Here is a 21,224-nt window from a genome sequence, read left to right on the forward strand (position 1 = left end):
TTCGCCACGGTTAAAGCCTTCTGCAGACAAAACGTCTCACTTTGACCAGAGGAGCCTCTGTTACTGTCTGGCAACTTGAGTTGGCAGCTGCACAAAAGCAATCGAGAAAAATCGCAAAATGTCAGATTTTCTGGTTGATTGTTTGCTGCATCCAACTTCTGTGCAGCACAAATCTGGAACAAACGTCCCGAAAACTACAAAACAGCCGAAACACTGAGCTCCTTCCAATCAAAGCTAAACCCCCACCGGCTTAGAGTTTCTTTTGAACCATAACAAACGAAACCTTGATCACAATATTTGACGTGTGGTGATGATTTTGACGAGGGAACCGGTCCCGGATGTAATGTCGTTTCTCAATCTTTGACTACCGGTAAATGTCGTTTTTATGACCCAAAGCACCTTGAACCGCCTTATCGCTGAAATATATCATGCAAATAAACTTGATTGATTAATTGTCCTGCGACAGACTGGTTGATTTGGTTGATTGTTTGCTGCATCCAACTTCTGTGCAGCACAAATCTGGAACAAACGTCCTGAAAACTGCAAAACAGCCGAAACACTGAGCTCCTTCAAATCAAAGTTAAACCCCGTAAAAATTTTTTTAGAGTTGCATTGGATTAAGGAACGCATCCATTCATCCATCCATTTTCTTTACACCCTTCTTCCCTAAATGGGGTCGGGAGGGTTGCTGGTTCCTCTCCAGCTGCGTCCCGGGTGAGAGGCGGGTTCACCCTGGACAGGTCGTCAGTCTGTCGCAGGGCAACACAAAGACTTACAAGACAAACCACCATGCACACACACACTCACACCTAGGGAGAATTTAGAGAAACCAATTAACCTGACAGTCATGTTTTTGGACTGTGGGAGGAAGCCGGAGAACCCGGAGAGAACCCACCATGCACAGGGAGAACATGCAAACTCCATGCAGAAAGATCCCCGGCCGGGAATCGAACCCAGGACCTTCTTGCTGCAAGGCAACAGCTCTACCAACTGCGCCACTGTGCAGCCCATTAAGGAATGCATTTGGAGCATAATTGATGATGATTATTCTTTGAAATCGTCGGCTGCTTGTTTCATGGTCGGTTGCTGTCGTGCTTTGATCTTGCGAAGCACTTTGAAATAAACGTCACTTGACTTTCATTTCACATATCGGCTTTTTCATTTCAGTGGCGAAGCAAGACACAATGCCTTTGGGAAACAATGCATTAGAAATAATGTCAACGCCACCACTTCTGAGGCAGAGACGTCCTCTGATCCAGAGAGAGAAATCCAGGCGTTTCCTCCAACAGGAAGCTGTGATCGTAAGATAAATGATGGAATGTGAAATATGGACGTGTTCCAACAGGGCAAGACCTGACGTGTGACGAGAACCAAGTTATCGAAAGCACCAGCAGAACCTGTTATGTGCATTTTATGAAACCCTTTTAGGCATGAATGACAGCAGAGAGTAATCTTTGTGTTTTTGATGCAGATAAACAGGGAGGAGTAGAGGAGACGAGTGTGTGGTTAACAGACGGTTTTGCTGGTGAACCACATGCCAAGCGAGTTGTTCTCGATTCCCATTACTGAAAAAGAAGAAACGCTCTCACGTGTGAGCTGCTCTCCTGTCAGTGTGACGAGGCCTGACATGAGCTGGATACCAGCCCGAAGTCTCTCCGCAGAATTTACGAGGCGCCTTCTGACGCCGGTCATCAACAACACCCAAAAGAAAACAAACATCATCAGCCACCATCTTCCCTCCCGCAACGACCAGAGCTTTCTGTCACGACGCAACTTTCCGATGGACCGTACTGACCCAGGAGTCTTTGAGTCCTTGTTCTTAGGAATAGTGCTTGAACTCTAGTGAATACTTTAGCGATGTTTCTACATTGTACGCTCACGCAACGGAAATAAAAGACCTAATCTTTTATAAACTTTGGTTGTCTTGAAGAAAAACTCTGGTGAGAGCTATAGGGAAGAGATCACTGAGATATGTTACAGCATGTTGGATTATTGGCGGAGAGGGCTGCGGAAAGTGTGATGCTTCAACAAATGATGAGCTGGATTTTCACACGTCTTTCACCAGAACTACTTTGCACATCACTCAGTCCTGAAATGTTCTTACTTCTTCCCTCCTTTCTTCAAACCTTTGCTCTCCTCCTGTCATGCACTCAGGGTCAGGCTGTGAGTTATGAGCTAACAATCTCTCATGATTGTGGAGCAAAGGCGGTCCCGTCGTCTCCTCCCCTCTGGAAACTCTTGTTTTTTTTCCCCTTCCCTCCTTTTTGTGCTTTGAAGGTTTTGAAACATGGCATTCCTAATGAAAGGCCTCCTTCTCAGCTGCTATTGTGACTAAAGCCAGTGTACATTCGAAACTAAATATTTGCAGTCACTGTGAAAGGAGCACAAAGCAAACTCATTCCTGTTTAGATAGTAACCAATATTACGTCGCAGGTTCACCTGTTTGTGCCGTGAACATTGAAGTCTGCACATCTAAAATTTAATTTGGAAGGCAGAGATGACAAAAAAAAGATAAGTTTGGTCAAGAAAATGCCATGTACAAGATCATTCTGCTTTTATAGGACATTTGGCAACCCAGCCCTACTGCACACACAGCAGCAGAGTGACTCTCTGCCAGGACATTAGCAAAGAGAACTACTGCAGGATCTTATTCCTGAGTGCTTGTATTTTGTGATTTAGTGTCGGTTTATCTTCATTTTTTTCTCTTTCAATGTGTACAGCATTCTCAAACTGGATTAAAATCAACTTCTGTTAGATTTGAAATCAAAATGTTCCAGTGTTGTTTCTTATTGCAATGCTTGATAAAGCAATCGTAGAAGAGTTTACTGGACAACACGACCGTCAGCGAGGGCAGAACAACAGCACCACTTTTTAAACTTTTGGGGGTTTTTTATTGCTAAAGCAGCTTCATGTCAACTGCTCCCGTTGCTAACTCTTACTTTGCTCTGTAGATGACAGGATGGGTTATTTTCTCCTGAAAGTTTGCTTGTGTAGCCAAAGTTTGTTTGTCTTGTGTTCATGTTGACGGCGTTTTCTGCAGCGATCCCACAGTAAAACGACAAAAATAACGACAACGGCAAAAAGAGAAAGCGAGCGCAAAACGTGTCATTTGTGGACGTAGTGATGAAACAAAAGTCACCGACTCATCCAAACATTGCACAGCTCTAGCATAAAAGGTCTTTTCCTCTCGCAACATTGTTTCCCAAGCAACGTTTTTCATTGAAACGCGATTCAAGAATTCGTTTTTGTCACATGGAATATTTGTTCAGATTCATAAAAAACTTCACTCATGTCTTCATTTGTTTGTTTTTTTCCTAAATAATGACTGGTAAGGGCAATAAAGGGAAGAGGAGGCCTTTGAAGTAGTTTGTCCTCATTATGGCGTACCTCAGGGTTGTGTTATGGAGCCGCTGTTATTTCTGTTTTACGTGCTCAAAGTGCCACTGCTGTGCAGATGATATTCAGTTGTAAAACTCCTTTACGCAGGTGATTCGACTGTTTCAGAATACTGACCTGAATACGGGTGTGTTCTGCAGCACACGGAGGCCTGCAGAGGAATCGCCTGAATCAGGTGTTCTGGCACTGAACATCTAAAACCTGCAAGGCGGCGGAGTTGAGAGTCGCTGCCCTACATGGTTCTGTTCCATCTTCGGTTCACCTTTCAGCACCACGTCTGTTTATCATTTACATTTGTAGGCGTCGTGTAGATAAAGTTTTACCTGCCGACCAAAGACAGACAGAAGATAAGATGAGATATAAAAAGGCTTCTGTGGATTTTCATTTCTGCAAGAAGCCTAGAAGTTCCTGTCATCCTCTGGAAAGTCCCCTTTTCTCTGGTTCAGTTTCATTTCCGCTAAAGTACAACTCTCACCGCCTCTTTGATGTGTGTGGTTGTTTCTTTTCTCCTTCACTCACATTACTGCCAGCTTCAAGATAACGTCATAATCCGTTTTACTGGGAAGGAAGTAAACCGTCCTGTTGTCCTCGGGTCAAAATTACCCGCCACTGTGTTAAAACTCCCCAAGGATCCACTAAATGTTATTTTAGGACAGGAGGGTTAAACTGGTCCGGGTTCTCAGGGTCATACGTGTTCGTACTGCACAGGGGTTGTGACGCTGAGCTGGAACTAAAAAGATCAGTCATGCGTTGCCGACTGCACTGTCCAGATGCTCTGGGAGTCCAGGTGTTGTCGTCTCTTCGGTGATTAAACAGTCAAGAAGCCTCATCAGCCGTTGATTGAAGGGCAGATAAACATGTGTGTCTGAGGAAAACCGATACCTGACCACACTGCCGGTAGGTTTAGCATTCTCACTCCAGGTCATTTTACTCCACCAGAAACTCCAAGGTGATAAATTATTCACCCAAACACGGTGAGCCTTCTGGGCTGCTTGTGTGCAGTGCTCAGTGTTTGCTAAGTTAACTTCTTTTGTACGGAGAAAACTGAAGGTGGACGGTGTTGACGGCAGACTTACACCAGCTACATGTTAATTTCCACTTTACCAACAGGATGTTAAAAGGCCTCTTTTGACTGTTTTCTGCTGTTTTGGCAATAAACCTCCTCATTTTAGTTTGAAGGGACAGTATTATCTGGTTTTCACCCACATGGTGCTACTTCATAGTACAATCAAGTGACTTTTTCACCTAACCGTGCCGTACCATCGTCCTGTAGGCGTACAGCTGAAGGAGCCCAGCTGTAGGTATGGCACGGATTAGTACAATGGGAATAGATGAAAAATAGTGTACAGAACCGCACAGATTTCAGCATTCAACGGCCTTAATCTCTCGTCCAGTTGCTCTGTGAAGACTTCACAGGTTTGTTGGAGAACATGAGACCAGCGCAAAGACCGAGCACAGCAGAACTCGGGGAGAATGTTACAGAAGAGACTTGGAATCGGAAACGACATCCCAACATTAGAACGTCTCTCTGAGTTCTGCTTAATCAGTAGTTAAAGATCGAGGAGCGGCAGAGATCCATGGATTAGTTGGGTAAATGGACTCCCATTTATACTATGCAGACTCTTTGTAGTCGGACTGAGCACTCACACACTCTCACACACTCTCACACACACTCATAAGTGACGTGGGTTTTAGTGGTTTGCTGAAGTGCACGGTGACACCTGTCAGAGGTGGAAGCTGCAGTGAAATCCATCCGTCTGTCGCACATCCAGCTGGTGAAGAAGCCGGGATTAAAACTGGAGTTTTTTTATTTCAGAATCAGATCCTGAGGCTCGAATCGACTTGTTGAAGATACTTTTATGTCTGTTCTGAACTATGGTGACGGTTTATACAGGCATGCTTCTCTTAAACGTCTTTGTTGACTTTAAGATTTATAACGTGTTTAAAAGGTTTCGCAAATCGTTGCAAATGATACACGGACGGACGGCCTTGACCGCGCGTCGACTCTGTCGTTGGCATATCTTTATTTTTATGATCAAACAGAGACGTCTTCCTCCATATTAGTCAGCCTATAAAATAAGAAAGTCGAACGGAGGATGCTCTCTTTATTGTGAGTTTTTTTAACTTTCGGACTCTGAGGTCCGAACTGATCTTGGGAAGAAATCTTTTCAGTTTTCTGCTGCCATCTTGCAGAAACACACAAACCTGAAGGTGCTGTTGTCACTAAACGTGTTTAAGGCAGTTCTGACTGATCTGGAGTCTGTAAATGTTTTTGAGGAATCTTTCAGCCAATTTATTTTTGACGGTGTTAACTTTTCCCGTTTTTGCCATGACATTTCTGTAAACTCTGCCTGTCTTAGTCAAATTGACTAAACTTTTTTTTTTTTTTTTTTTTTTTTTATCTCAGTGGGATTTTCCTGGTGAAATAAAGGTTAATATTAATAGCCAAAGTTTGCATTGCAGTGGGATTAAAAAAAAAAAAAAAAGAAAAAAAAAGAAAGACGTACAAAGAGAATGAATACTTTTACACATCACATGTTTCTATTATGTTTTATATTTTATCGCAATAGACTATTGTTGCATTTAATGTCTCTTATTTATCTTGCTTTATTTTTCTGTGAGTTATTTTTATTTTTATGTCTTCCTGTTGTGCTGACGTTCTCTTGTCTGTAAATAGCTGGGATGCCTTGCTCTATTCGTTACCTCCCTCTCACCACAGCGAGCCAAAACCTCAGCATTGTGTTCAAACTTCAGAACACGACGATGCACTTAAACATCTACACCATGTTTATCTAGAGGGAACTTTTTCTCTCTTTTTTTTTTTCTCCACTCTCTCTCTCTGTGCAAATTGACTGAACATGAGTTTGCATGCAAGCGCCTTCTTTGCAAATTGGCTCAGAGGAAGAGTGACGCGCTGTCCGCTGTTTATTCAGGAGGCTCATCCAGATACCTTCAGAACCACAGGGTTAAAATCAATTCAGCGATTCGGTTCGCAAAGTTCTGCTCATTTCTGTGACTCAGAAGATGGCTAATGAACAACCAGGATTCAGTTTAGCAGAAAAAGAGACAATTAATCATCCATCCATCCGCCAGCGATAAGGCGGTTCAAGGTGCTTTGGGTCATAAAAACGACATTTACCGGTAGTCGAAGATTGAGAAACGACATTACATCCGGGACCGGTTCTCTCGTCAAAATCATCACCACACGTCAAATATTGTGATCAAGGTTTCGTTTGTTGTGGTTCAAAAGAAACTCTAAGCCGGTGGGGGTTTAGCTTTGATTTGAAGGAGCTCAGTGTTTCGGCTGTTTTGTAGTTTTCGGGACGTTTGTTCCAGATTTGTGCTGCACAGAAGTTGGATGCAGCAAACAATCAACCAGAAAATCGGACATTTTGCGATTTTTCTCGATTGCTTTTGTGCAGCTGCCAACTCAAGTTGCCAGACAGTAACAGAGGCTCCTCTGGTCAAAGTGAGACGTTTTGTCTGCAGAAGGCTTTAACCGTGGCGAAACACGTAAAAACATGAAACGGAAGCAGATGTTTCATTCAGACAACACGACGTGCAGCCAAGTGTCATTGCACCATGGCAACACACTGCATTGTGTTCAGTCCATTTGTTATATTTCTACAGAGACTGAAAAATCTGAAATGCTTTGATGCAAATTTTATCGATTTCAGGATTTTGTTTTATTTTTATTTTTTCAGCTCCGACTGAAATCTTAAATTCTGTACATGTTCCAGTAATTCTCAAAATAGAAACGACTAAAGGCTTGAAATGTGTAATAAATCTGAACGAAAAGAAGAATAAATTTCATTTTTAGAACCGAATCACTGAAACAGACAAACTGTTTGGAGATATTTGATTTCACTCGAAACTTCAGACAGAACTGAACTTAATTCAGAGCCTGATTGTTGTCACATGCAGCCTGACACAAATGCACAATTTGTTCTTGATGCCCAGAATGTTTATAACGTGATCTGACCTTTGATAAGTGAAAAAAAAAATAGATGTGTGTTAAAGCCAGCATGTCATAAATACAAGTTCCTCCACAGTGATGGAAAGTGAATGATTTGTGGTTCAGAAAAAAACAACAACAAAAAACCAGTTGGGTGAGAGGAAGCAAGTGAGACTGAAAGTGAGAAAACAAACTTAAAATAGGAAGCAAACATACAAACACAACATGAGGTACAAACTGCTGATATTCAGAAGATCATTAGGTCTAATGTCACTATAGCACATAGACACAGATAAATAAAGAAATCATGCTCAAGTGTTCAAAAGTACAAGTGTGTTAGCTCACACCAAAAGTATGCATCTTGGGCCGAACAGTAAATAACTAAATAAACATTTTTTTCTCTCCGCCTTTCGTTTCAACTTACTAGATTTTTCCATCTGACTGAAATTTTTCGTACCTATTCTTCTATGCAAACCAGCTCAAACACAGTGAAGCTGCCCAAAAATATCTGTAAACGGTCGATTTGAAGTCTTGCCACCAATTTTCAATGGAATTTAGGTCTGGACTTTGACTGGGCCACTCTAAAACATGAACCCATTCCATTACAGCACTGGCTGTAAGTTTAAGCTCGTTGCCTCAGTCTCAGGTCTATTGCAGCCTCTAATGCTTTTATTTTTTATTTTTTACAAGACTTATTCTGCTAAAGAAAAGTATCCCCATGACTGCTGCCATTCTTTCGTGTTGGGTTAGATGTGTTCAGTGGTTCAATTTTAATTTTTTCCAACAGATATTGCACTTTTGTTGTGCCTGAACTGTGGATTTGCTGAAGCAGTACCAGGACTTTCATGAGACTCTTATCTTCTCTGGTAACTTTTCTTGTGAGTCATTTTAAAGTCGCATTTTTTAAAAATAATTTTCCACTTCCAAGCTGAACCAGGGCAAGACGCCTGGTCGACCCCCGGGGACATTAGCAGAATAATACAAAGACTCCAATCGGCAGAAATGAAGGTTAATATTGTGCAGAGGAATGCAGAGGTCAACCCAGGTTCAACTCTACCAATGACTCAAAACAACGACCAGCTCAGTATTATGCACTGACTTCAATCTGCAGAAATGACAATTCAAAGGATGGAGGTGAACTTTGAGATAATACGCTGCCTGTGGAAATGAAACAACTCTTCTTGACATCAGCGGGTTGTACGCCCCGCACCAAGCAGCCCACCCTGGAACGCTCTGGGTGTCAAGCCGAAGCAAAAGTCTCGCACTGCGGATCCGACGAGACGACTAACAGGGAGAACCCCTCACCTGGACGAATCGGCGTGGCCGGCTGTGAGCCGAAATCCACCCTCAACTTCAACACCGGCTCCACCAAAGAAAAATAAACAAGCAGCTGGAGCCAAAGCGGCTCCACCGACACAGCGACCAACCTCAACACATTCAGAGTTCGTGCGAATCCCAATGAAAAACAGATTTGCTGCACTTCAGCTGGAACCTCAGAGGGAAACCTCGCCTTCAAACTTCAGCAACGGCCAACATATCCAACCCCCTACCCTCACTCCCTGAACCTCCCCAAAAGTGAACATCAGGAAAATGAAAGATGTTCCAAATGTGCTTATTGTTGGAGACGAGGCAGTGAATGGAATCGGTCACTTTTGCGATGCCAGGAAAACGAGGAGGACGACACGGTATCCGATCTAACTCACCAAACACTCTCTCCAACCTGCTGACCAGCCAAGTATTGAGACTTTAGTTGTGCATGTTGGTGCTAACGACCTGGCAGAACAAAGATCAGAGATTCTGAAGGACTTTACCACTGTTTTGACATGTATCGATGAAATTAAAACTGAAGTTAGTTCTCAGTGGTCCGACTCCATCACCTCGACGGGGAGACGAAAAGCATGGTAAACAAACGGCTGATTAAAACTTGCTCTACCAGCTCAGTGACCTTCATCCATAACCTCAGGATCTATTGGCAGCGTTTCCACCTCTTTGGAAGAGGCAGACACTATCTTAATAAACATGGGATAAAGCTGCTCTCTGCAAACCTTTGCTTCAGAAGAACAGGGTCTAGGATGCAACCCTCTGCATTTAAGAAACAATGTATTTCAAACAGACTGACAAAACATCGACTGAAGACAGAGGGACTGGTTCGTCTCCTTCCTTCTTCCTCCTGCATTCATAGAAAGTCTTCATCTCAAATTTACCAGATGGAATGAATCAGCATGTTCGGTTTGGCGCTTCTCTTTATGTTATCGCCTGCCTCTGACTATAAATATGATCAAAATGGGAAGTTGAAGTTTTAACCCTGGTCTTAAAAATAGACAGTGTGTCTGTACTAAAACTGGGATTGAATTAGCCTGATAGCTAAAAGATTTCTACTTTTAGAAACCCCACGAACAGCAAGCAAACCGTCTGTCAGGAAAGAATATGATCCTAAAGTGTGATAAAACCTGATTATTATTACTGAATAATAATAATAATTCAGCAATATCAATAACCCTGCTGAACAGGGTTATCAATAGTTTTATTTTTTGAATGTTCTTATAGAACACCATCAAGTGTTGGAATAGAGCCAGATGAATTTACATACTGACTCATTGTAAGTTTGGCAACTGTACTGAACAGAAACCTCTGGTTATTCTTGTTCTCCTCTCATTTCCTCCCCAGTTTTACCTCCTTTTCCCAGCAAGGGCTCCGCTGTTTAGTGTCACACAATGTAGCACTGAATCATAAACGACTTCCATATCACATTCTTCGATCGCCCGAGTTGCAAATGTACGTGTGGTCATAAAAAGTTGGCGTGATTGGTGCTGCTGCTCTCTGTGTGTAAGACAATATTCCCAATAATAAAATGCCTGTGGGTCTGCAGTTAAGTTTCCAGTTTCTTCTTCCCTCCACCTCCACCTCCACCTCTACCACACAAAGACTCAGTCAGGACAGGAGACAATGAGGGCATTGAGAGCAGACGCTCTCCTTCATTCTCAGATGATCTCCTTTTACCCTCATTTACCAATAAAATCTTTCGAATTGTTTCTTCTGTTTTCCTTTTTTGCTCTGTTCCTCTTGGTTCCTTTTATGGTTTACCCAAACGTCAACCCATTTTCCTTCCCTTAAAACTTTTTTTTTTTTTTTTTTTTAGAGGGTGTGAGGGGGTGTTCCTTTGCGCGTCACACCAACTCGTCTCTCCCTCAGCCACTTCAGGATGCCTTCAGGAACTTCTTTCTAACTAATCCACTCGTTGATCGGCGCTTTAATTCACGCCTGGGCGCATCTGATCCCCCCCGTCTGTCCGCAAACGGAGGCGCAACATCTTCTTCTCCGCAACGTGCAGTTGTAGGTCCTCCCCTTTTTTCCGGGTTACCGTAATCCACTCATGTCATCGCGGACACGCAGTCATCACCGGCCAAGAGGCTGTTTGAACTCTTTTTGTCTCTGAAGATAACGTCAATGATGTGGCGAGGCGACGTTTCAGCTGCGGTCCGAAGTTTTCTGCGCGTAAAGAAAGTGTAGGGGAGCAGGGAGGAACGATGGGGCCACATTTGGTTTTTCTTCTCGACGTCGGTGAGCTCGGGTGATGACATCCGATCCTCCAAGTGTCAGTGTTCACATCACTGCAGCTGCTTCACTCAGCTCTGAGCCGAAACGGTCAGGATGACTTGATGAGGCGGTTCACGTGGCGCCTGGTACCCGGGAGTAAGGTGGGTGTTTTATTTTGCCCAAAAAAAAAAAGAGAAAATCTCAGATGTGTTTTGGTAGATGAAAACAAAAAAAGAGTTTCTTTCTTGTCTAACAAAACTATATATATATATATATATATATATATATATATATATATATATATATATATATATATATAATTACTATGAGGCAGTTCCGTTTTTTTTTTTTAACAAATTGACCTTTTTATTTTCTCACTATACTAGTTTTAGTGTTCCACAAAAGAGCTGAAAATGATTGTTAATCTTCATTCACCAGCAGGGATGTGTGGTCTATATTAAAACACTTCCCCAGAGACTGAACCAACTGTTGAGTCTGTGGCCCGAGAACAAACAGTTTGATGTACCAATGAGCTGAGCAACAGGAGTCACACAATCGTACTTTTTCCCCCACGTCACGACCAAAACCTGAAACATCTTCTCCAGGGATTTCATTTGACAGGAAAACAAACAAACAAACAAAAAAACAAACAAACCAGAGAATCATTTGTCAAGTGAGTTGAAGATGATTCAGGACTATGTTTATTCAGCACATAAAAATCTGAAAACGGTGACTTGCATTTGCATTCAGCCCCTTCCAGGTCCTGAAACCGGACTGACAGAGCATACGACCAGCAACTTTAACGTCTCTGATTCTCAGTTCAACTCACAGACTTTCAAAGGTCTATGACTTGATCTCAGCCAGTCCACTGTCGCTCTGGGTTTATTTCAGGGATGTTGTACCATTAGAAGATGAATTTAGACCACAGTTTCAACTCCTTTGTCAGTTCCACACATCTTTCCATCAGCTCTGAGCAGCTTCTTTGTCACTATTGAAGACATGTTTCAACTATAAGACTTTCTTCCTTCTGCTGTTTTTGGAGTTGTCTTAATCTGATATCAGTATAAAACTTGATCTGATATAAGCCAAAAAACGAGTATTGGATGATTTACGTCTTCATCTAGATCAGGGGTCTCAAACTCCAGTCCTCCAGTCGCAGTCCTGCAGTTTTTAGATGTGCCACAGGTACAAAACACTGGAATGAAATGGTTTAATTACCTCCTCCTTGTGTAGATCAGTTCTCCAGAGTCTTAATGACCTAATTATTCTATTCAGGTGATGCAGCAGAGGCTCATCTAAAAGTTGCAGGACAGCGTCTCTCCAGGACAGGAGTTTGAGACCCCTGCTAGCGTTACCACAGGCCTCTTCAGTCTCTTCTTCTTTTTATCTGCTTGTTTGGCTGCTTTATATTAAACCCACGGTCATGTCTGGGCAGGTTTGCGGTTGTGCTACACTCCTTCAATCTTCTTTGACAGACTGAACGGAGCTTTGTGAGATGTTCAGAGCTTGAAGTTGTTCTTCAACAACCTAACCCTGTTGTAAATCTTTAATCATCCATGACCTAAACAGGTTTTACAGTATTTTTCACTTCAGTTGCGTAACTGCACTGTACACGGTGTTTGAAATGTTTAAAGGTTTTCCATGTTCTCATGTGAGTCGTAAATCCATTGGAAAATATTTTATTGCCTTTCTGACCTATTTTTAAAAAGTCAATTTTCTTTTATTAGCTTTGCTAAGTAAGAGATTGGCCGAAGCTCAGTGGAAACATAAGTTCGATTCCAGTTTCCCAAAGGGCAAAGCACTTAATCTCCGGGTATCTAGAGATTTTCATATCAGTAGATCTGTGCACCGACAACAGGCACCTGGGTGACAATAGGTGCCTGTTGTCACCCAGGTGCCTGTTGTCGGTGCACCTGGGTACCTGGGACTGTGTGCTCTGGGTGCTACACACAGTGTAGTGAAAAGTATTTTCCCTCTCACAAATGTCTTCTGTTTCTGTGTTATCACATTAAAATTTTTCCTAACGGTCAAGCAAAGTTTAATCTCAGTCAACGTCAACTTGAGCGAATAAAAAGAAGGCAGTTTTTAAATGACACGTTTGTTTTTGAAGAGAAGAAAGCAGCCAAAACTCAGCTGGCCCTTGGTGGAAAACCAGCGATTTACCCCTGAACCTAATAACTGGTAGTGCCGCCCTTGGGGGCTGTTCTGGGAAGGAGCTAATTACGTAGCTTTAATATTTGTGGTCACCAGGGGGCGTCGGCAAGAATGCACAGTCGAGAGGATTCAGTTTTCTTTATTAAAGTTGGTTGATTCCTGGATGGTTCGTTACAGAAGAACTTGAATAGATATAAAAATATAAATATATTGTCCCACTATTAAATACGCCATCTGGGATTTGTCCCATTCCGATGCATTTCATCCCGGCCAATCAGTGAACAGAAGGAGTAGTTGCGAATGATGCCGTTGATTTTCCGGGTTGTTTTCACAAATTTAGCCTGCCTGTATACAGTTGTAGCTTGGTGATGGCAGCAGAGGAAGTTTGTGTTGGACACACTTCCAAATGTCAAACAATTAAAGTCGAAGTAAGAGGAAAGTTTAAGATACTTTATTTCTAGCACAAATGTTGAGGCTCTACTTCCTGTTCCTTCACTCAATTTCCTCTGAGCTCCACAGCATAGCTTCTTTCTTAATTTAGCTAGCGTATTACATATGTGACAGCCAAAAGTTAGCCATTGTGTAACATCAGATGTGTTTACAACTTCAGCAGAGTCCAAGCATCCAGCAAGCAACCGTCTCTCAATAGCTGAAGGTCCAGACCTTCTTTACGAAGTGAAGCGCAGAACAAAGGGTTGGTTTTGTACCAGGCTACTGTGACTCTGGAATCGCTAAACAAAGCGATAATGACAGAAACTAGAATAGCTTGTAGAAATGGAAATTAGCTTAACAACCATTAAAATATTAGCAATTAGCATATAAAACTCTTGAGTGTTTGATTAAACTTTAGTACATATGTGTTTCACTGTTTTATTACTGTTTAACCAATACTCACTTATTCACGATGCATGCTGAAACACGTATCCACCACAAACTAAACTTACAAAACTCAGCAGAAACTTTCAACCACACTTAGCAACACTCGCTTCTGATTGGCTATATTGTCTACCAATCAAATCCTGACATTAAGTTCAGATGATTGTTATTTAGAATTGCTTTAATTCAAGTTAAAGTTCGTATCTCAGCATGTCTCTTACATTAAAACCACAACACCTTATCTCCTGACCTCCTGAACCTCAGCCATCCGTTTGCCTCTCAGACGCCGTATTTTGTCCGTTGATTGGACGGAAGTGTGCAGAGGAGTGGATGTGTCAAATCTGTTGGGTCGGAAGGTCTTATTTCGCATTTCGGTGCATCTTGAGTCACATCTCATTGAAGATGCACTACCTGAGCACAGCTGCCAAGCCCCTTTGTGTTTTTGTATGTGCTAGTGCTGTGCCCCGCTGAGTCCAGGCAATGGTCCAGTTTTAGTTAGTTTGGCTTTCCAAATGATTTACAGCAGTAGGAATGTCTCCCAGGAAATGTGTGTGTGGGAATCTGTTCTGCCATCAGCTCTGGTATGTTGGTAAATCTTTTGAGAAGTACCTGCTGGGCGACTTTCTTCCACCGCTCTGTCTTAATGATCTCAGATTCAATCTCCACTGATGCTCATAAAGTCTGTTCTCTTTATGACAAACCACAAGGGAAATGGAAAGCTCCCGCGGAAACCAGAAAGATGGAGGACGGAGGGATTCCTCCGCGGCAAACACCGAAAACTGTCAGGAGCACGTTACAATAGCCAGCTTTCTCGTGCGTGGACCTTTGTTTAGACCCAGAAAGAATTATTAATTATTATTATTATTATTATTATTAATTATTCACTACACATGGCCACGATGGCGAGAAGAGGCAAAATACTGAAACTGGTTTGACTTGGAAGAGAAGGAAGTTGCCTCGCACTGCCCAGAATAAAGCTCAACAGTATGATTTGGTGTGTAGGATAAGCAACGCAGAGCTGTGGGCTCACAAGTTGAGACGAAGCTTAAAAGCTTAGCCTGCTAATAATTACCTCATTTTGCCTTTACCAGCTCTGTTCCCCAGCTCTGTTCCCCAGCTGTGGTTAACCACCTGTCATCTGTTCCTCTGGTTCCCTAGTCACTCCTTGTGTTTACATAATCTCCCTCGTCTCACTGTTTTTCATTGGCTCCTTCCGTTGCTCCTACTCTTGTTCCTGGCTTCCCATTGGTTCCTGCATTGCTTGGATTATGAGTTCATTGTTTATTTTTCCATTACAGAAAGTGACATACGTTATGACACCTTCATGTAATTTCAGCTTAAGGTTTCTCTGAGATTGTTGAGGTGAATTGAAAAAGCCTTTTTGGACCAATCGGGACCGGGTTGCTAAAAGAAGCAGCCAAATCATTTGCTTTGTGTTTTGTTATTTTAAAAACAAAGGCTCTAGAGAAAAGAGTTCATTGTTAAAATAATCTGTAGGGTGTGTTTAAAAAAAAAAAATCAATTCAGACTTGAAAGAGAATGAGAGTTATTGGATTGGGGCTATAATGTAAACTAAAAGGGTTATCATAAAGGTATTTATCCTCTGAAAAAGTACTTTTTTTGGTGTCATTTTAGCTTAGCTTAATTGACTTTCCAATAAGGGTGTGACAACACAAGCACATGAGATAAAGTGAGTCTGTAATGACTGGAAAATTCAGTTTAACTTTGAGGAGCCAGTGATTTATTTAAGCTTCTCTAGTGTTTAAGTTGGTCTTAATGCTAAAAAAAATAATAACTAACTTTTTGCATTTTCACCAAGGAAATTACTGTGATTCAGAAATCTCAACCCGTGTTTTAAATTCCCTCCGAGTGTAGACGTATCAGGTTTAGGTTAAATTAGCTTAAACATTTGCCAATACAGTAAAAATGAGCTGATTGGAAACTACAACTCAGGGAAGCTCTACAGCGTATGCTAGCTTCAGCGTCGCTGACGGTCAGCTTTCATGTCTCGTCAGTCACTGTTTCATTGTTTCATTTTACGACTTAATTACTCACAGTGCTGCCGAACATCTTTACAAGTTTTTGTAGACAAGTGTTACTAACAAAGGATGTCTTTGTTCGCCTAATTTGTCAGCACAAAGAATGACTTCCTTTCTGCCTTCAAGTAAGACTGAAACACAGACGCAAAGTGTCACACTTGAAACAGTCGTCTTCTGGTTTAAGCTAAGCTAAACTAAAAATCACATACTGACAGAATCCGGACTGACCTTTACAGGACAAATTTTACTTGGCGTGAATCACGTTGACATGATTTTTTGCCAACACTCCTGATCTCTGGTATTGTTTTTTCACTGCTGAAAACTATGAAGTTTGGAAACCACCGCACGATCTGGGAAATGGCATGAGATGTCGTTACACCCCAAATTATAATATGAATTTTATCTTTAAAAAAAAAAATAAAGTAATAATTTAAAATTGAGGAGACCATCCAGCCATAATCTACCCTGAACCTATCGGAAAATTGGGCATTGCAGCCTTGAGTTGCCCATCTGGACGTCTTACGTAGTTAACACGTTCCATATTTCAGCCAAAGAGAGGCTGATGTCTCTCCAGCCTGGTGGTGACTTGCCAGCATTAGTCATTGATTGAAGGATGTTTACGGCAGGGCATTGAAAAAGGTGAAGAAACGTTGTGTTATTGAAACCGAATCCATTCACCCCTCTGATACCAAACGCAAACAGAGTTTGACTAAAAGAAAGGCTGGTGCAGTGGGTGAAACGTGGCTCCATTTAAAACTTTACTGACTCATGTTGCAAATATTCAGGTCACATTAGAACCAGAAAAGAAAACAAATCCTGCAGCAATGGTTTGCTTCAGATGTTTGTTCTGTTTTATATTAAAAGTACGACTCAAAATTTCGGTTTCTGTTCCTCAAGTGTGTTTCTTTTGTTTTGTTTCGTTTCCCCTCAGGATGAATGCAAAGCGGTTCATGCTGAAGCTCAGGAAGAAGTTCTTCCCCCCCCTCGTCTCCGTGCTGACTTTAATTTTCCTGCTGCTGGTCAGTGTCAAGTACATCTACCTCATTCAGTTTCTGGATCCTCCACCAGCTCCATCCAGTCAGCCATTTGTCAAGCACAAAATCAACTGCAAAGCTATTTATGACATGGACCCAGTAGAAGTGGGTAAATCCCTCATCATCAGAAGGAAAACTGTGGTGGAAGATAAAGACGAAAGACTGATCAACTTTACAGGAAATTGCCCTGTCTTCACGAAGATCAGGGGTTATGACGATTTGTGTGTTTCTGAGGAAGAGAAGGATTTTCCCATTGCGTACTCTTTGGTTGTACATAAAAATGCGTGGATGGTGGAGAGACTCCTCAGGGCGGTGTACTCTCCCAACAACATCTACTGCATACACTACGATCAGAAGTCATCGGCTCAGTTTGTCGCCGCCATGGAGGGTTTGGCCCGCTGCCTGCCTAACGTCTTCATCTCCAGCAAACTCGAGTCCGTTTTCTACGCGAGCATCAGCCGCCTGAAGGCCGACCTCAACTGCCTTTCGGACCTTCTGACATCGGAGGTCAAGTGGAAGTACGTCATCAACCTTTGCGGCCAGGACTTCCCGCTGAAGTCCAACATTGAGCTGGTGTCAGAGTTGAGGCGGTTGAATGGCTCCAGCATGTTGGAGACGAGTCGACCTAGTGAGTCAAAGAAGCAGCGGTTTCTGTACCACTACGAGCTGCAGGACGCCAATTTTGAGTATAAGAAACTTCCGATAAAAACACAGCAGGCAAAGACTCTGCCGCCGCACAACATAGAGATGTTCATCGGCAATGCCTACTTTGTGCTGTCGTGGAAGTTTGTCCAGTTCATAAACTCATCCCCTGTAGTGAGGGACTTCCTGGCCTGGTCAGAGGACACCTACTCTCCGGACGAACACTTCTGGGCCACGCTTGTGCGACTGCCGGGCATTCCCGGGGAGGTGCCCAGGTCCCAGGCCGACATCACAGACCTGATGAGCAAGACCAGGCTTGTGAAGTGGCATTACCTGGAGGACAATCTTTACCCTCCTTGCTCGGGGCAGCACGTGCGCAGCGTTTGCATTTTTGGTGCCGCCGAACTGCGTTGGCTGCTCAACTACGGTCACTGGTTTGCCAACAAGTTCGATCCCAAAGTGGATCCCGTTCTCCTTCAGTGCCTTGAGGAGAAACTGGAGGAGAAGCAGAAGGGGTTTCAAAAAGGGAGAACTTTGACTTGCCCAAAAGGTTAGCTAAAATGCTGGCTATTGACTTTTCTTTTAACTGCCCTGCAATCATGAGAGACAGAATCCGTTGGACCATGCAAGGTTTTTACCCAGTCCGGTGGGGTAACGTGCACTTTTATGAAGTTTTTTTATTTGTGTGGTTTCGGGAACTGACGATCTGACAGGACACCCATTTAGGAGGGTTAATGTTGATCAGAAACTAAGACATAAATATGCCCACTACAGGATTGTGTTATTTTTGTCTACCTTCTGTACTTTACTGCATCAATACCTGTTTCTGTTGTTTAGAAACACTCCATCCATCCATGATAGATTTCTTTCTGTCAGAAATCTAGGAACCTCAGGCATATGTTGTTTAATGTAGGAGAGAAAAGCTTTGTCTACAATCAAGTTCAGGGACCAGCTACTTACTACGTCACGGTGATTCTGGACTTTTTAACTCTTTGTATCGTTTGAAAATGCTTTATAAAAGACTTTGAGCATCGATGGAACATCTGTTTTCAATGATTTCCAATGCTTTGAAAACATTTAAACGCGATTAAATTATTATTGAAGACTTGGATTGCACAATGTTGAATAAATCATCAAAGTTCTGAGGTGTTACTATTTGGATTATTCTAATCCGATTAACCAACATGAAGATATAAAGAAATTCTGAACATCCTGTACATCCTTGTAGGTATTACTGAATAGCAGGACTATCAATACAGTTTAAAGCAATAGTCTTATACACACTCAAACACAAATAAAGTCCTGTATGAAAAATAATATATATTTTTTTAACTTTATTGCTTATAGTGCCTTCTACTTGCCAAGGAGGAAACTTTAAGGGTTTGGGGGGTAAAAGGTGTCGATTGATACAAAAGCATATGTGCAAATTGGGCGAAACCATCCAGCCTTTCCATGCAGTTTCTTCACTCTCGCTCTTTAAGGTGCTTCATCGTTTCTGACGACATCCCTCTCAATCGTTCACACCTACAGCAGGAGCCATTCACTGGACTTCTAAGTCTTTCCAGATTGCAGCGAGTCACGCTAAGAGAGCTGTGGGCAAAAGCGGGGCGGTAACTTAACTTCTGATGAGCTGGTTATATAAAGTTACTTTATTAGATCAGCAAACAGGACTCTGTAAACCATTTAAAAGTAATAACAGGCTGCACAATGGAGTGGATTTTCTTTTTCCACAGTTGAAGCCAGATGATCACGGTAAAATGTTGCCGTTTAAAGTGTAAAAACGCTTGAATATTAATACATAAATTGCGCCTGTTCACTGCTGTTTGGTTGGATTCCAGGCACCCTCTTTGTGGTCTGATCAAAACTTTTTGTTTCTTTTTATGGGAAGTGCTGGCCACATTTTTTTATGTGGCTGCGGGAACAGCATCCTGAAAGGCCGTAAAGGTTTCACTCTTCACATCCTCCCTGTGTCCGGTGATGCGAAACGAAATGTCCAGTTGGCTCAAAAATGTTGGAAAAGCAGCGACTCAGGAGCGGCATTGCATTTCATCCCAATATCAGTGTGTCATTGCAAAGTATTATCAGAAGGGAAATAGTTGTTAGTTAATCTATTCCAGCTGCTGTCGGACATAGATAAAATTGCCAAATAGGTCAAAGGTCACAGAGTGAGGGAGGGGAAGATGAGAATGAGAAGAAAGAAGAAAATGTTCGAATATGACAGCTGATGTTTTCATTGCAGTATAAACTACTAATATCTCCAACAGCAATAAGAATGACTCTCAAATACATATAATAAACGTTCTGGTTGCATTCTGGGAAAGCAGCAGGTTAACAAGATGGAGGACAATATGTCCTCTTCAAGAAATCTGTTGAAAATTCATACAGTTTTTCATACACATATCGCAGGATTGGTAAAAAATAAAAAATCACTGTCAGTATTTTTCCAGTAATCCTGCAGCCCTACTGAGGAGAGCAGCGTGAGGGCTAGTTGAATCAGGTGATTCATTATTATCATCATTCAACCATGTTTCTGTCAGAAACACATCAGTATTATGATGAAGTCAGTGATTGATAGAGCTTCAGCACAGGGAGATCTGGTATTTAAAAAGGGCCAGTTTGAGTGAGCTGGAGGCAGATAGTTCAGTCTGAGGTTTGAATTGAGACCACTCTATTCTGAATTTCTGTTTGGTGAAAATTTCTTTTAGTGATCCGGACAGGTAATGTCCTGTTTTGCAGTTCCTAGGGGCAGAGACATGACGGAGGCAGACAGGTGTAAAGATGATACCTGGACCCGGGTCTCAGACCTCAGAAACGCAGAGTGGTGGATCCTCTGGGGAGTTGGACTAACTTAGGTCATCCTGTCCTCCAGTTTCCTGCTGGAGGACAAAAAAAAACCCAAACTGAAACCACGTTGTCAACATAACGTGCCAAGTCTTATAAGTGATGAATAAAAGACAAGGGATGTAGTGTTTTGCTCGTAATTGTCAACGCCACAGCAACTAGATGACATCCAAGGCCAAGTGTATCTGTAAAAAGTGTTAAGGAAAAATACTGACAGGAGATTAGGTCAGTTATGCTAGCTTGACTTTGATAACCTTACCATGTAGCTGTGCTGCAGAATTTGGTATGCTTTGGTGGTGAGATGGTTTCGACCCTCAACAGATAATCAGTAAAGCAAATGTTTAGATCAAAACATCGAAGGTGTGTCACTTTAATTTTAGCATCTTATTTACAGCCAGCCTAGTACTTATTGTACTTCATATTCAATGCCAAGTAAAAGTATGAGATTGGTTTTCATTCTAAAGAACTAACAAAAAGAGTTATTTTTCTTTCACAGTGGTGTTTTGGAAGGATTTGTAGCACAAGGGACTGTTGGCAGATAGTAATACTTCTGGACACAAAGTTTTACTGAAGGGTTTAGTAAAAAATCTGAAAGCAAACATAAAACATTGGAATCTGGAAGGCTGTGGTCAAATAATGGTCTTCACCCGGTCAATATATTGAGGGAAAAAACAAAACTATATATATATATATATATATATATATATATATATATATATATATATATATATATATATATATATATATAAA

General features: G+C 42.0%; 1 protein-coding gene across 1 annotated transcript; it reads left to right on the plus strand.

The window, feature by feature from the left end:
• The first annotated feature begins 9,114 nt into the window (after positions 1-9,114).
• On the plus strand, positions 9,115-18,775 carry LOC122847282 (beta-1,3-galactosyl-O-glycosyl-glycoprotein beta-1,6-N-acetylglucosaminyltransferase 4-like). The gene is made up of 2 exons (XM_044144872.1): positions 9,115-11,049; positions 16,889-18,775. Exon 2 carries the CDS (start codon positions 16,890-16,892, stop codon positions 18,186-18,188), a length of 1,299 nt encoding a protein of 432 aa, XP_044000807.1. The 5' UTR covers positions 9,115-11,049; position 16,889; the 3' UTR covers positions 18,189-18,775.
• Positions 18,776-21,224: the final 2,449 nt, after the last annotated feature.

Source organism: Gambusia affinis, linkage group LG17, assembly GCF_019740435.1.
Source record: "Gambusia affinis linkage group LG17, SWU_Gaff_1.0, whole genome shotgun sequence".
Taxonomy (NCBI): Eukaryota; Metazoa; Chordata; class Actinopteri; order Cyprinodontiformes; family Poeciliidae; genus Gambusia; species Gambusia affinis.

Bases quoted from the DNA above. Each gene is read 5' to 3' on its own strand.
- LOC122847282 (XM_044144872.1), top strand. From the start codon at position 16,890: ATGAATGCAAAGCGGTTCATGCTGAAGCTCAGGAAGAAGTTCTTCCCC.